Source organism: Ochlerotatus camptorhynchus, unplaced genomic scaffold (genome assembly GCF_037179485.1).
Source record: "Ochlerotatus camptorhynchus isolate MF236.1 unplaced genomic scaffold, CSIRO-AGI_Acam_v1.1 ptg000046l, whole genome shotgun sequence".
NCBI lineage: Eukaryota > Metazoa > Arthropoda > Insecta > Diptera > Culicidae > Ochlerotatus > Ochlerotatus camptorhynchus.
Genome location: NW_027040537.1, coordinates 417,839 through 430,601, shown reverse-complemented (window position 1 = coordinate 430,601; position 12,763 = coordinate 417,839). Strand labels below are relative to the sequence as shown.

The following is a 12,763-nucleotide window of genomic DNA, read 5'->3' as shown; positions in this document are numbered from 1 at the left end:
AGTCTACTAGCAACTTCGGACTATCGGACTCATTTACTAACTTGTGTGAGATGGATTTTTCAATTATTTAAATTTTGATTTGTGTGAGTCTAAGCATTCTACCAGGATGTATCCACGATTTTGCCTGATTTACTGACAGTTGTTGTACTGTAACTGAATAAAATGAAAAGTAACCCCCTAAATATTATAGCAGATTTGGAAGGTGCGGTTTAAAATTGACCAGAAGTTTATGATTTGATTAGCTCATAATGATTTGGTGAGCGACTTTAGCGTGACGGTACAACGTTTTGCACTTCTCAACTACAAAACTCTTGATCAATTCGTATAGGCAAGGCTGGTAGTGGGTATGTAATATAATAGTAGTTACTTTTGTGACTAAAATAACAGAAAAAGTAACAAAATAGTGACATCAAAACATTAAAAAATGTCACATATATTGATCGGAAAGCTCCGGAGCAAATCGTGATTAGGTCGAAACTAGCCAAATGTAAACAAATGGAGATTTTACAGTAATCCGACGGTGCAGGCAAAGATCTACTAAAAATTACCCACAAACATTTTTTATCAATTTTCCACTATCGAGAAATTTGTGCAAAGCAAAAGGCGAAAGAGAATCTAATTCTAAACTTTGAAACATTTCAATGGGCGAAACCAATGTACAAACAAGGCATGCTTAATCGCTAGTTTTCAGCAACTTTACTCAATTTACTCCATGATATGAGAAGAGGTCCTTGGCATGGCGATGTTGAAAATATTCACCAAAACTCATTATGACTCGTGAACTTTTCCCTTATTGAACTTCGTGAAATACCGTGAACTTTTTCAACCCAGCTTAGAAGTTCTTTTCTGACTGTTTCCGAACTCAACCCAAGGGGTAGAAATTCACCCAGTTCTCCTACGTCTTACTTACATATGAAACACTTGTCTTTAATCCCTTTATATTTTGATTCCCTTGAGCACAATTTGAGACCCAGCACCGCAAGAAAATTATTCCGGATAATATGCTTAAGCATTCCTATAATGGGAAATCGTATGAATAGCGTTTTAACCACCAAAATTCTGTAAGTTCATTTCATCGCTAACCAGATTTACAATGAAGACCTAGAATACTACATAAAGCCACTTTATGCTGTCGATGCAATTCTTGTCTACGTTTCTTTGTATCATTATCAATCATAAAAGTGCTACTCCAAGCAATCAAAGAAAAAAAATCCACCAATGCAAGACCATTATCCTAAATTCTCATCTCAGGCTGTTAAGCACACAATAAGGAACAAGAACAACAAGTGTTCAGAAAAAAAAAATCATCATTTTCTCTTAACTATTCTTGTATTTACTCAAAAGCACTCCAATGCGCACAAAGGATCTACGTCTGACGCAACTAGGTGAGACGGACGGTCTCAGGAAAAAATTGCCGAACGACAAATTGCCAAATGGCCGAAAGGACGAAGTTTATGAGGATCGCGAGAAGAATAACAAGTTATTTTAAGAATAATTTTGGCGAGAATTCATAGATACATTCAAAGTATTTTTTGTTACTTCATAAGTGAAGTTTACGATTTTCAGAGTTGTTTGGAATGCTATCTAACATTTCCTTTCAACACAATCTAGGTGGGTAAAGAAGAATTGCACTTGAAATGCTTACGGCAACGTGGGGCTTTATGCAGTGACGAAACGTCACTAGAAGTATTCCATAGGCGCAGACAGTATAAAGTCTGTTCCGTTTAGAATTTGGCCGCACAAAATAGGTCATTTCTCCAAGGGGAAATAAAGTGCAAAAACGCTAAAGGTATCATTTTGTAGGTCGTCAGCTATTCGGGTGAATTTTTGAACTTTTCGCGGAATACCTCTCATCATGTCTTGCACAGTAGTACTGTCAACCTCATTTACCATCCTTTTCCACCACTTCTCCAAATCAGATGGTGTTTTGATTGTCTTGCCACATTCCTTCAATTTGCGCTTGATAATTGCCCAACATTTTTCAATGAGACGAAAATCTGGACAATTTGGTGGATTGATAATTTTCTCAATAAAATCGGCATTATTCTGCTTATACCATTCTATGACATCGCGGCTCCAGTGATGAAAACCTTTGTTTTCTTACCGCAACTGCAGATGCCTAGCCAAATCATCAACTTGCGAGCGAATTTATCTGCAAAGACAAATGTGAATTTATCCGGAGCATCCCCCTTACGTTTAGCAAAGTAAAATTTTTGGTCCGGGATTTGTCCAAAGTCCATTTTTATGTAAGTTTCATCGTCCATCAAAATACATCCGTTATACTTGGTCAAAACTTGCTCGTACAGCTTCCTTGTACGGTTTTTGGCAACCAGGTATTGTTTCAGCGTCCTGTTGGGATGTTTGCTGGCATGATATAACCGGAAACCTTCTCGCATACACATTCGTTGATCTGCACTGAACCTTTTCGCCAAATCACGACCGAAGATCCCAGGATTCTTTTGGACTGCCCTTATGACCTTCGCTCGTAGTTTTCGGTCATATGTTCCACTTCTACGTTTGTTTTGTTTTCCACGATCCAACGTTAGTGTTTCCCGGTAACGTTTAAGCACGGTATTTACAGTCAATTTTGGAAATTTGAGAGCCTTTGCAAACATTCCTCTTGACCACGTTGGATTTTGCACGTGAGTGTGCAGAATTTTTTCACGTCTGTCACGTTCCATCTTCGATAACTTTTGAACAAATATATGAATCCTGATGAAATTTTAACTACTAAATAAACAATCCTTCCGGATCAAAGCGCTGTCAATAGTTTCTTGCTACATAGAGGCGCTACAGTAATAAAAAAAACTTTATGAGCAAGTAAAACACGCACTCTTTTGCCTGTAGATTTGAAGAAATACTTCAAGCCTCCTTATTCATTAATGTATGAGTTAGGTAAAGTAGTGTACTGCTCACTTTCAACTTCTATTCAATATTCTAGCGGAACTATCAACCTACTCTCTTCAGACCTTTCTCTACTGTTAGGATCAACAAAAGATTCAATAAAATTTTATTGAATCTTTTGTTGATCCTAACAGTGACTTCAGCTGATTTGTCCTGGTGCTGAATACTAAATCTAGGCCAAAACATCAATGGTTTGATAATGTTTTTGTCGTAATTCATCGCTGCCCGTTTTAAATCCTAGTTACTGGTGTAAGAGTTGTCAAAGTACGCCATTAAGTCTAGCGATTAAAAAATATATGAGCTATTTCCTTGATTTGTCTGTACACGCAAATCAAAAATTTATTACAATGAATGTTAGTTCCATTTCCTATCATCCTCTGTTCATGAACATCGCAAAGAATGTTAGAAGTTGACCTTGCAGGCGGTGTAATGGTTTTTTGCCTTTTTTATTTCGTGTTCTGTCTGTGCTTTCACCTACACAAGCAAGCATTTGCCGTGATTTTTATGTATAACATGGTAGAACGATGCACACACTTGTCTCGAATCTCTCCAGCAGAAAAAGCATACGAAGTCGAGTGTGAGAGGAAATGAGCGCTTCTTGTTTGCTTTTAGGCTATTCTTATTCAGAAGCATGGAGAGAGCAGTGGAGAAAGCACAGGTCTGATAATCGCAACGTTCGTTGTTCGAGTCCAGTCGGCAGCTTTTTTCCAAATTTTTTTTTTTTTGGCATCATTAATTTCACTCACTAATACACTCCACATTTTTTGGTCTCCAATTTTCTTGCATTGGACCGCAGCTAGGTATATTGCATCCTCGGTTCATGCGGTCTCCACTTACATCCTCACATAATTGTAAGCGAATCTTACATCCACCGGTTGGGTGTAGTAGAGGCAGAGTTTAAAACCTGTGAACCATGTGGTGAAAATCGGTCATTTTGTGTTGACGGGAATGGTTTGAAGATCTTGGTATTACTCTCTTTGTATTTGTTGGTTTCCTATAGATTTCGGAATTGAACGAAGACATCTCCCTGATGATGAGAAGGGGAGTTTGCCGTCTTTATCTTCTTCTGGAATATTTTTGATGTCCTTGTGAACGTTGCTTATGGCCTCCAATTTCTTTGATAAATCTTCCTTTTTGACAATGCTAAAAATGTCATCCACGTACCTTTACCAACACTTGTGCAATCCTATCCTCCAGAATATTTTCTAGGTTAGCCATAAACAATTCAAATAACCTTGTGTAGCTTTGAGTAGTCTACAATGGTTTGAGCCTCGCGCACGGAATACAGGTATAAATGACTCATTCGTGGAAATTGTGGCAAAAGCCTTGAATTAGTAAAGGGTTGGCTGGAAGTCGTTTCCTTGGATATAGTCCTGGCACTGCGGAAGCTTAAACGTGTTAATCCCAGGTCACGTGTAAATGGAAGTATTGTCGAGGACTATACTTGGACTCTTGATAACTAGTTACACCTTTGAATGTTTTTGGTTGATGCCTATAGCATATTTAACAGGACATTTATATCTGTAATTGTAACCAGCTCGATTTTGTTTGCAAACCTGGTTAAAATGTTTATATTTAATTATCTTAAAGATAACTCGTCCAGCTCAAACCTTTGTAGGGGTAAGAGGTGGGACCATCATCATCATCAAATGGCTAGTAAAATATGCCTACCACTTTGCCACTCGCTCAGTTAACAGCACACAGGAATTTGCTGAAATCAACTTCAGGTATCAGGAGAGATTCGGGAAGATGAAGTCATGGTTTCATTCGATGTCACAGCACTTTTTCCGAGTGTACCAGGGCACTTGCCCCCCTTGACGACTCTTGAAGCCACCAGTGCACACTGGGCCAGGAACCGAAATTAGTAAGACAAAACCTCTATCGCATTGGGGTTGCATTATATTGAATTGATGTCTTTGGCAAAGTTTCTCGGTTTAACATGCACATTCATCTGGTCATGGAAATTAGTTCCAATTTTCCCCGCATAGATGGTGCTGCGATACTTACTTTCTTATTTCACATGATAGAGGTTTGCTGTCTTCCGCAAAGTTGTAGAACATAAAATAATATATAAAAATGCCGAAGAACTCAAAGTTCTAGGTCTTCAAATAATAAAGATATAGTGAATATTGTAAAATTTACGTTTTTTGTCCTTTTTTGCATACAAACGAGAAATCCTTCATTTTTAACGCCGTGTATTTTTTAAGTCGAATAATTTGCAAGTTTTGAGGAAGAGTTCCCAATATTTTGGGTCGATACAAGCGAAATATTAGCCAAAATAGTGAAAATTACCATGATTTTCATAATCCGGTTTCTCGAAAAGTAGCAAGTATTAGCAAAAAGTCGTTTACTTTCTGAAATGTACCATTAATCATCAATCAAAGGTGAAAGTTTGCCGGACATATAATTTTATATATTTGAGATATCTGAATTCATAGACTACAATGTTTATTCAATTAGCGTTCGCCAATGCACGGCTTGCTGGCTGCGTGCGATGGAAACGATGGAATATGTCTCTTATGCTTCGCTAGCTGCAAGTTGGCGAATGCTGTACTAATGTATGCACAAAGCTTCTTAATGTATAGTAATTCATAGTAACTTTTTTTTTTAATTCTTACAACTACCTGTCGTCTTGCAATGTCGATTATTGCAACAGCATTTCCACGGGTCCTGAAAATTGCTCTTTATCGGTTTGAAGAAACTGTTTCTGCATTGTCATCACTGGGTCAGAGGTCAGCAAAAGTCAATGGAATACGTCCTCGATGTTTGCAAGACGACTGATTATCATTTTATCGTATTGTTAGGATACCCATTCGAATACATTTTCATTTCGTCAGCTTATAGTAATGATGGCAACACCGCCAGAAATTTTTTTCAGAATCCAGAAATAACGGCAAGAATAAGAATTATGTAGGTCCATTGATCCTCAAAATAAACCACGGCGAACATAGATGCTTCAGAACCCTTATGTCCGGACTGATTTAAGATTTGGGCGTAACTGTTTTTTTTTGTAAACAATGACTTCAATCACCGATTTCTCGGGAATGAAAGCTTAATCTCGAAAACTAACAACACAATCAGATAAGGGAATGATTCGTCTAGTAGTTGGTATAGAATCTCAATTACGATGCCGAGATTCAAGTGTACCTACATGTTCAAAGTAATTCAGCAAATATACAAATGAGTGCCATTTAGATCCTATGCAAAAAAAAAAAGCTTCACTACAGATGATTATCCTTGCAGCACCCAATCAACCAATCCACTAGGTAGGTATAACTGGAAAGGTCAACAGAATACACCAACCAACGCAGCAACGCACGTCATTTATCGTTCATCGTTGTTGTCATGAAACGGAACTCGTCACAATGGCAATGGCACAACGACCAACGCAAACATTACACACGCGGCGCGTAACTGTCACATCGTCGTCGGTCGTTCAATTTCTCTTTTACATCCGGCCTGGAAGGTTCCCCCTTGTTGATTATGTAGGTATACCCACATTAAGCGATATTTGTCAACTCTATTCGTCGTCGGTCCAGCCCCATGTAAACGGAGACCTCCGCGCGCGAGTCGCGAATTTATGAATTATGATCATCTCGTTCATTGGCCGATGTGTGTGACCTGCGATGGTAACGTGGGGTGGAATTTTACAGCACCCTGCAGTCCCCTACCGGAGAGCGGGGGTGGGTGAACGGAAAGCTTTCTTTCTCGCTTGTACCAGCGTAATTTCTCCCCTTCTTGCTGCGATGAGTGACTTTCGTTTTGGTAATACATTGATCGCACGACTGTCCGGGTCCGGTTCCGGGATGCTTTTTTTTTTTTGTTTTTGTCGTCAGCTACTCAACTAGCGACGCAACGCAACCCGTCGCGTTGTCGTCATGGGTTTATCCGGTTCGGTTTAGTTTGGTCAGTTGGTGCGATTGTCTAAAGAAAAAAAAATGTATGCGCCATCGTCTGGCGGTGAATGAAAGTGATTTTCGTGATGCTTTTTTTTTCGTTCGATTTATTAGATTGGACACGCCGAGCTTCGATCGATCAATTTCGGAGCTTCGTTGATCGGAGGTTTCCATTGGATGCGAGTGATAGGTTATTAACAGGCGGTAATTGAATCTTCATCGCGTGTATAGTTTCATTAGAAGATGCAACCGGATTCCGACTGGATTTTCTTCTCCTTTCGAGTGTGCTATAGCATATATATGTATTAGACTGATGCAAAATTTGCCTTTTTCGCTCCACAGTGCTTAAATGGTTTCAAATCGGGTCCTGATTAGCCTCCCAAAGCTACAACTCATTTGGTTAGAAACAGACTTCGCACAAGCCATTTGAAGTTTACATGTAAATTACTATGGGAAATCTCAACTTTTTGTTCATTGCCTTCTAGTCTTTTTCCATATTGAGCTGCGAAACAGTTCGATAGCCATTTTTATAGAAAATTTTCTCAGCTACAACTTTGCTGAAGATCGTTTCTATGTAAAACGAGACAGGAAAAAGTTATTAATTATTTACGAGATTGGTAAACTTATGACATGATCAAGCAGCTGCTCTGTAGGCAACACTGTATTTTGAAGTGTGACATAGTAGCCATGATTTTTGTGTCCTATTCAACGCCCCAGAAACACAAATGTTGCCTGCTGAGCAGTTGATTGAGCATGATCATAAGGCATCAGCGCATTAAACCATTGATAACTTTCGATCCTTGCATTTAATCAAAAAGTGGTCTTCAGCAAAGTTGTAGCTGGGAAAATTTCCTATAAATACAGTTGAAAGTTTTTGAAAAAGACCGATATGGTGAATTATTAGATAGACATGAACAAAAATTTTGGTTTTACCATAGTAATTCCCATACAAACTTCAAATGGTTTGTGCCATCACCATCACCAAATGGGTTCAAATTTTGAGAGGTTAGTCAGGATCCGATTTGGAATCGTTTAAGTATTGTGGAGCGAAAATTTCAAATTTTGCATCACTCTAATATGTATCTATTGTCTGGTATCAACTGTCACCTATTTTTTCAAGACATCAGCGTTGTAAAAATTCGTGAAATTTAAAGTTTTTTCACCAAGATAAAAGAGCGAGTCACAGACTTTTTGCGAACTTTTCCATCCCTGCTTCCACAATTAGGGTAAATGTACTAATTTTCGACCGTCCATAGTATGAATATGAGCACTAGGGTGAGTCAACTCTTTGTTCCCCACTGCTTTTTTGATCTGTATTGAAGTCCCCAACAACTGTGTCAAATTGGATTATGATCTGCATTTGCGGGAGAACTATAAAGTTTGTATGGATAATGTAAGGGAAACAGAATGCCAGTTAGGGGGCTGTTCATTAACTACGTAGACAGTTTTTTTTTTAAATTCTTGACCCCCCCCCCCCCCTGCGTAGACAATTGTCCATACATTTTTTTAATTTGTATGGGCCGTGGATAATGCCTCACCCCCCCCCCTTACCTGTCTACGTAGTTTATGGACAGCCCCTTACTTGTTAAGAATTTACTTAATATTGCCTAAACCTGAGATTTCATTAACGATCTAAAACGCTGGCCAGACTGAGCAGTTATAACATGTTATAACGGTTGTCAAATAATTGCAACACAGAAACCACCATCAAGATAGTGCTATAACATGTTATACATCTGTAATCTGAACTTACTATAAGATCACTTAATCAACAGAAATGGCATATTTTTTTATTCTAAAACCACTAAGGGGTTGTTTATAAATTACGTAGACAGTTTAGGGGGTGGCAATTATCTACGGCCAACACAAATTCAAAAAATTGTGTATGGGCAATTGTCTACGCAGCCGTTGGTCCCCGGTCTATGAGGTGATAGGTCGATAGGTAGGGTCCAGGTGTGGGAGCTGCCTTCCGTGCGTAGTTAATGAACAGCCCCTAAGTATAAAAATTGAAGTATTTGAATTTCTATTCGATTACAATACTATCCAACTTGATCTAGTAAAAATATAAATCCTCTGAATATGTCCAGTATGTAGGTTTGTTTGGCTTAAATTCTGACAGTTCATTTGGTTCAGAAAATACCGCTACCCGTTCCAGCTCATAACTCCTTTCGAGTATTTTCTAGTTTCAAAATAAACGATCACATCAGATTTGTATGTGCCTATGTGAAGTTTAGAAATTATTGAAAGAAGATTATTTTCCAGGTGGATGATTCCAGGCTGCATCTACAGCGGCTCTACGGTGCGAAAATTTGTGAAGTTTGATCGAGAGCATAATACCATTAATCTACCCATTTTACGATGGATTTAATGAAAATTCAATTAGACAACGTTGACATGAAACATGAAAAAGTAATGAACGATGCTCCGAAGAGCAATCCATCCCTGGTGCATACTAGGCGCAAATAACCGTTACCTAGCCGTGCCATTTAGCATAACGGTCATAAAAAAAAATCATTGAAGATTTACCTTCTTTTAAACAAGAGCAATTCTTTCGAGTTTTACTAGAATTGATTTTGTGAGCCAATATGTATGCTAATATGTTAACCTATTATGCCAAACGTGGTATAATCCCGCCGAAGGGAGTTAATTAGATTCCCGGTCTGGTCCAAGAATTTTTCGGTTTGAACATTGTGTTTACATCTCAATATTCAAATGCAAAATTACCAACTGTGGAAGTGTTCAACTAAGTAGAAGATAGGTACAAAAGTCCTGACGGGACGTAATATCAAAATGGGAGATAATGATAGACAAACAGGCATATCGCATTATTGAGTGATTAACTTACTTCCTAGTTTTGGATAAAGAACCCAACCAAGCATTTGTCTCCTACAAGATATACTAACGATCGTTATAGTTCGGTTAGCATCAGTCGGGAAACATATTGCAAAATTAAATTTGCACAGTCAGAAACTGGTATCGCTGAAGAAAAAAAAAAAAACTAGCAACCAAAACTTGTTTTCATCGCGAATGACGGAATCGAACTTAAATGTATCCATCCGTATTAAACCTGTCTGGTTATGGGGCTTAGAGACAGTAGCATTAGGAATATCAAATTTAACTTGACAGGAACTTGTTCATAGTAATTGATTGTCAAATTATCAAATGAGAATATTCCAGAACATTTTGTGTTGTTGTTGTCAGCGATGGATCTTCAAACATCACTTACCTGTATTTGGTTGATTAGATCACCACATACCGCTCCTCCCGTGACAAATGCTCTCTCTGCTACTGCTAATCCAACTACATCGCCCATCGTCTGTGACTCGTTCCCAGCGGCGTCAATAACAACACTTCCGGATTTCTCAGTAGATACCTGAAACGTCGCAAACTGACCCGCTTCCACGACACTGGTAGAGCCCAATTCGGCACCCAATTTAACCCCGAACAATATGGACAACTTTTCCGCAATCTGATCGCGACTCCCAAGATATTTTCGACGGATTCGGACGGTGGATTTTCCACTGCCTCCAGCGAACGTAGCACCACCGAGATTTACATGCTCCATCGCCGTCGTCACTTCTTACTGCTGTTGTACTGCTATTTGGTACATTGAGTAGAAACCACTGGCCACATCCCGTATACGATTTTCACCACACTCACACCTGGTTTCGGGGCACCGGATCGGATCCCGTTTGTATCAAGTTAAAAGGACATTGTTAATTATTACTCGCGACACTTTTTCCACCTTTTTTGCGACGAAAATATTTTCATTCCCAACACCCTCTGACAGACAGCAGTAGTTGTCTCTCTACTCGTACAACTCGCGTTTGCTTTTGCTTTGCACACAACCGCATTCTGGCTATCTCTCTCTTTCTCTGGTTGATGTTTGTGTTTATGGATTATTTTCCACCACATACACACAGTGAGAAAATGAGTAAGAATTTAATGAGTACATTTTTCCCGCATTTTGTATGACCGTTGGGGACAAACGGAACAAACCATGTCATTTGCATCATATAAATATTCTCGGGTTATAAAAAAGGTTCAGATTTCATCTGTAGTGAGTTCAGGATTTTCGGTAAAAAACAGGGAAAAAACTAAAAGTTTGGAAAACGGCGTTTTTTTAACTGTGTCTTATGAACGAAAAATAAACAAACACAAACATCCCAAAGATCTTTTTAGCACTAGCTTGACAAATGTTGAAGTGCTCGCTGTATGATGGTTCATTAATTATTGAATCGGTTGCCTTGATATTATAAGGAATAATCATCAGACCCTCAATAATACACAGAAACAAAATCCATTGGCAAAAATACTATATTGCTTGTTTAAATTAAATACCCTCACCAATAGATTTTTGCAGAAAACAATTTCATTTAGTGTTATTGTTATTTCTATTAAAATAACTATGCATTTTGAGCAAGCATAGTAGTTTTGTCAGAATCATAGTAAATTTGCTTATATTCATACCCGCATAAACAATAACCATAAGAAGCACCTAACCACCAATTGGGATATCATCCCAACTTTATGTGGTATGTTCGTATCATCTATGATATCGTTAGTGTATGGTACCCGTTTATTGTTGTAGTTAACTATACTGAAATCATAGTAGATTGAACGGTAATAAGCGTGGTTATATTGAACATAAGTGTTTTCTGCAAAATAGTATTCCTAACTCTGGCCCTTGTTTCAGTGTTGCTTCAGTCTATGCGTGTCTCTATTCAACGTAATCAACACAGAAAAAAAAGTTGTTGAATATTACATCCAAACTGCTGCAACCAGGTCAATCCATCGGTTGTGTAATATAACGTCGTATGATGTACATCGATTTTGCGAACAAAATTGCATCCATTGATGTAATATTGTATCTGCTTTTTGCTATCACATAATTTTTTCATACATCACCTTGAATTACATTGATCGAAATTACATTTTTTTTTGCTGTGAACGTATCTGAATAATAAATGAAATCTAGAAGCATGCAAATTCCCACTTCACCTTATTGAGTCCGAGCCATGATTACTTCGGCAGTAGTCATGCATTATTAAATTGGAAATAATCACTTGTAATACAAATTTATCTTTTCAGTATAAAATGTTATTATTTTAGAATATTAATATCATTAATATATAATGAAAAATGATTAATATTCAATCAAAAAAAAAAATTAAAATTCAACAGAAAATTATTAAAATAGAATCAAAAATGATTAAAATTTAATCAAACAAGATAAAACGCTGTACAGACTGGAGAGTTATAACATGTTATAACGGTTGTCAAATAATTGCAACACAGAAACCACCATCAAGATAGCCCTATAACATGTTATAAATCTGTAGTCTGAACGTACTATAACCATAAAGGTAACTCTAAGACTAGAAGGTCCCGAAATAACGTGCTCAACTTTTTGGCTCAGCTCTGGTATTCTCTTCGGTCCCAAGCTAATCGAATCACCCCTCGAAACATAGGAAAAACCAATAACCCCTCATTTTATCTGTCAAACTTTCATAGCGAATCAAAACAAACATTGCGTAGTACTAGAATTTCGACTAGAATAGGGTACGTTAATCGTTTGCTTGGGACCAATAGACTACTTAAGTGGTGAGCCAATTTAAAATCGTTAGTTTCGTATTGATTGTTGCTATAACTTTCAATTTAATCAACCGCATGATTAAACCATACACTGAAACAAAATCCATTGGGAAAAATACTACACTGATAAAATTTCAAAGATTGTTTTCATGTGTCCCACACATGAATTTTTGCAATGTGATCAACAAATGATATCTATGTGTCGAACACATACTTAATATATGAGTTATGGACCACCCATCAGCAACCATCCCAACATCAGAAGACATCACCCATCGGTTGGACTCAATTCAACGAAACCAACAGCAAGTGGCCTTAGCATTGAATTCAATTTCGCGGCCATCATCTCCAGGCAAACTCAACGTCTC

The 12,763-nt window shown here is 37.9% G+C and overlaps 1 protein-coding gene across 1 annotated transcript in view; it reads right to left on the bottom strand.

Annotated features, from left to right (window-relative positions):
* Positions 1-10,573, bottom strand: part of Regnase-1 (Regnase 1) — an 86,084-nt gene extending 75,511 nt beyond the window's left edge. The window contains exon 1 of the mRNA XM_065239001.1: positions 10,027-10,573. Coding sequence (XP_065095073.1) covers positions 10,027-10,365 — 339 coding nt within the window. The 5' untranslated portion in view covers positions 10,366-10,573. The remainder of the gene's footprint in view (positions 1-10,026) is intronic.
* Positions 10,574-12,763: the final 2,190 nt, after the last annotated feature.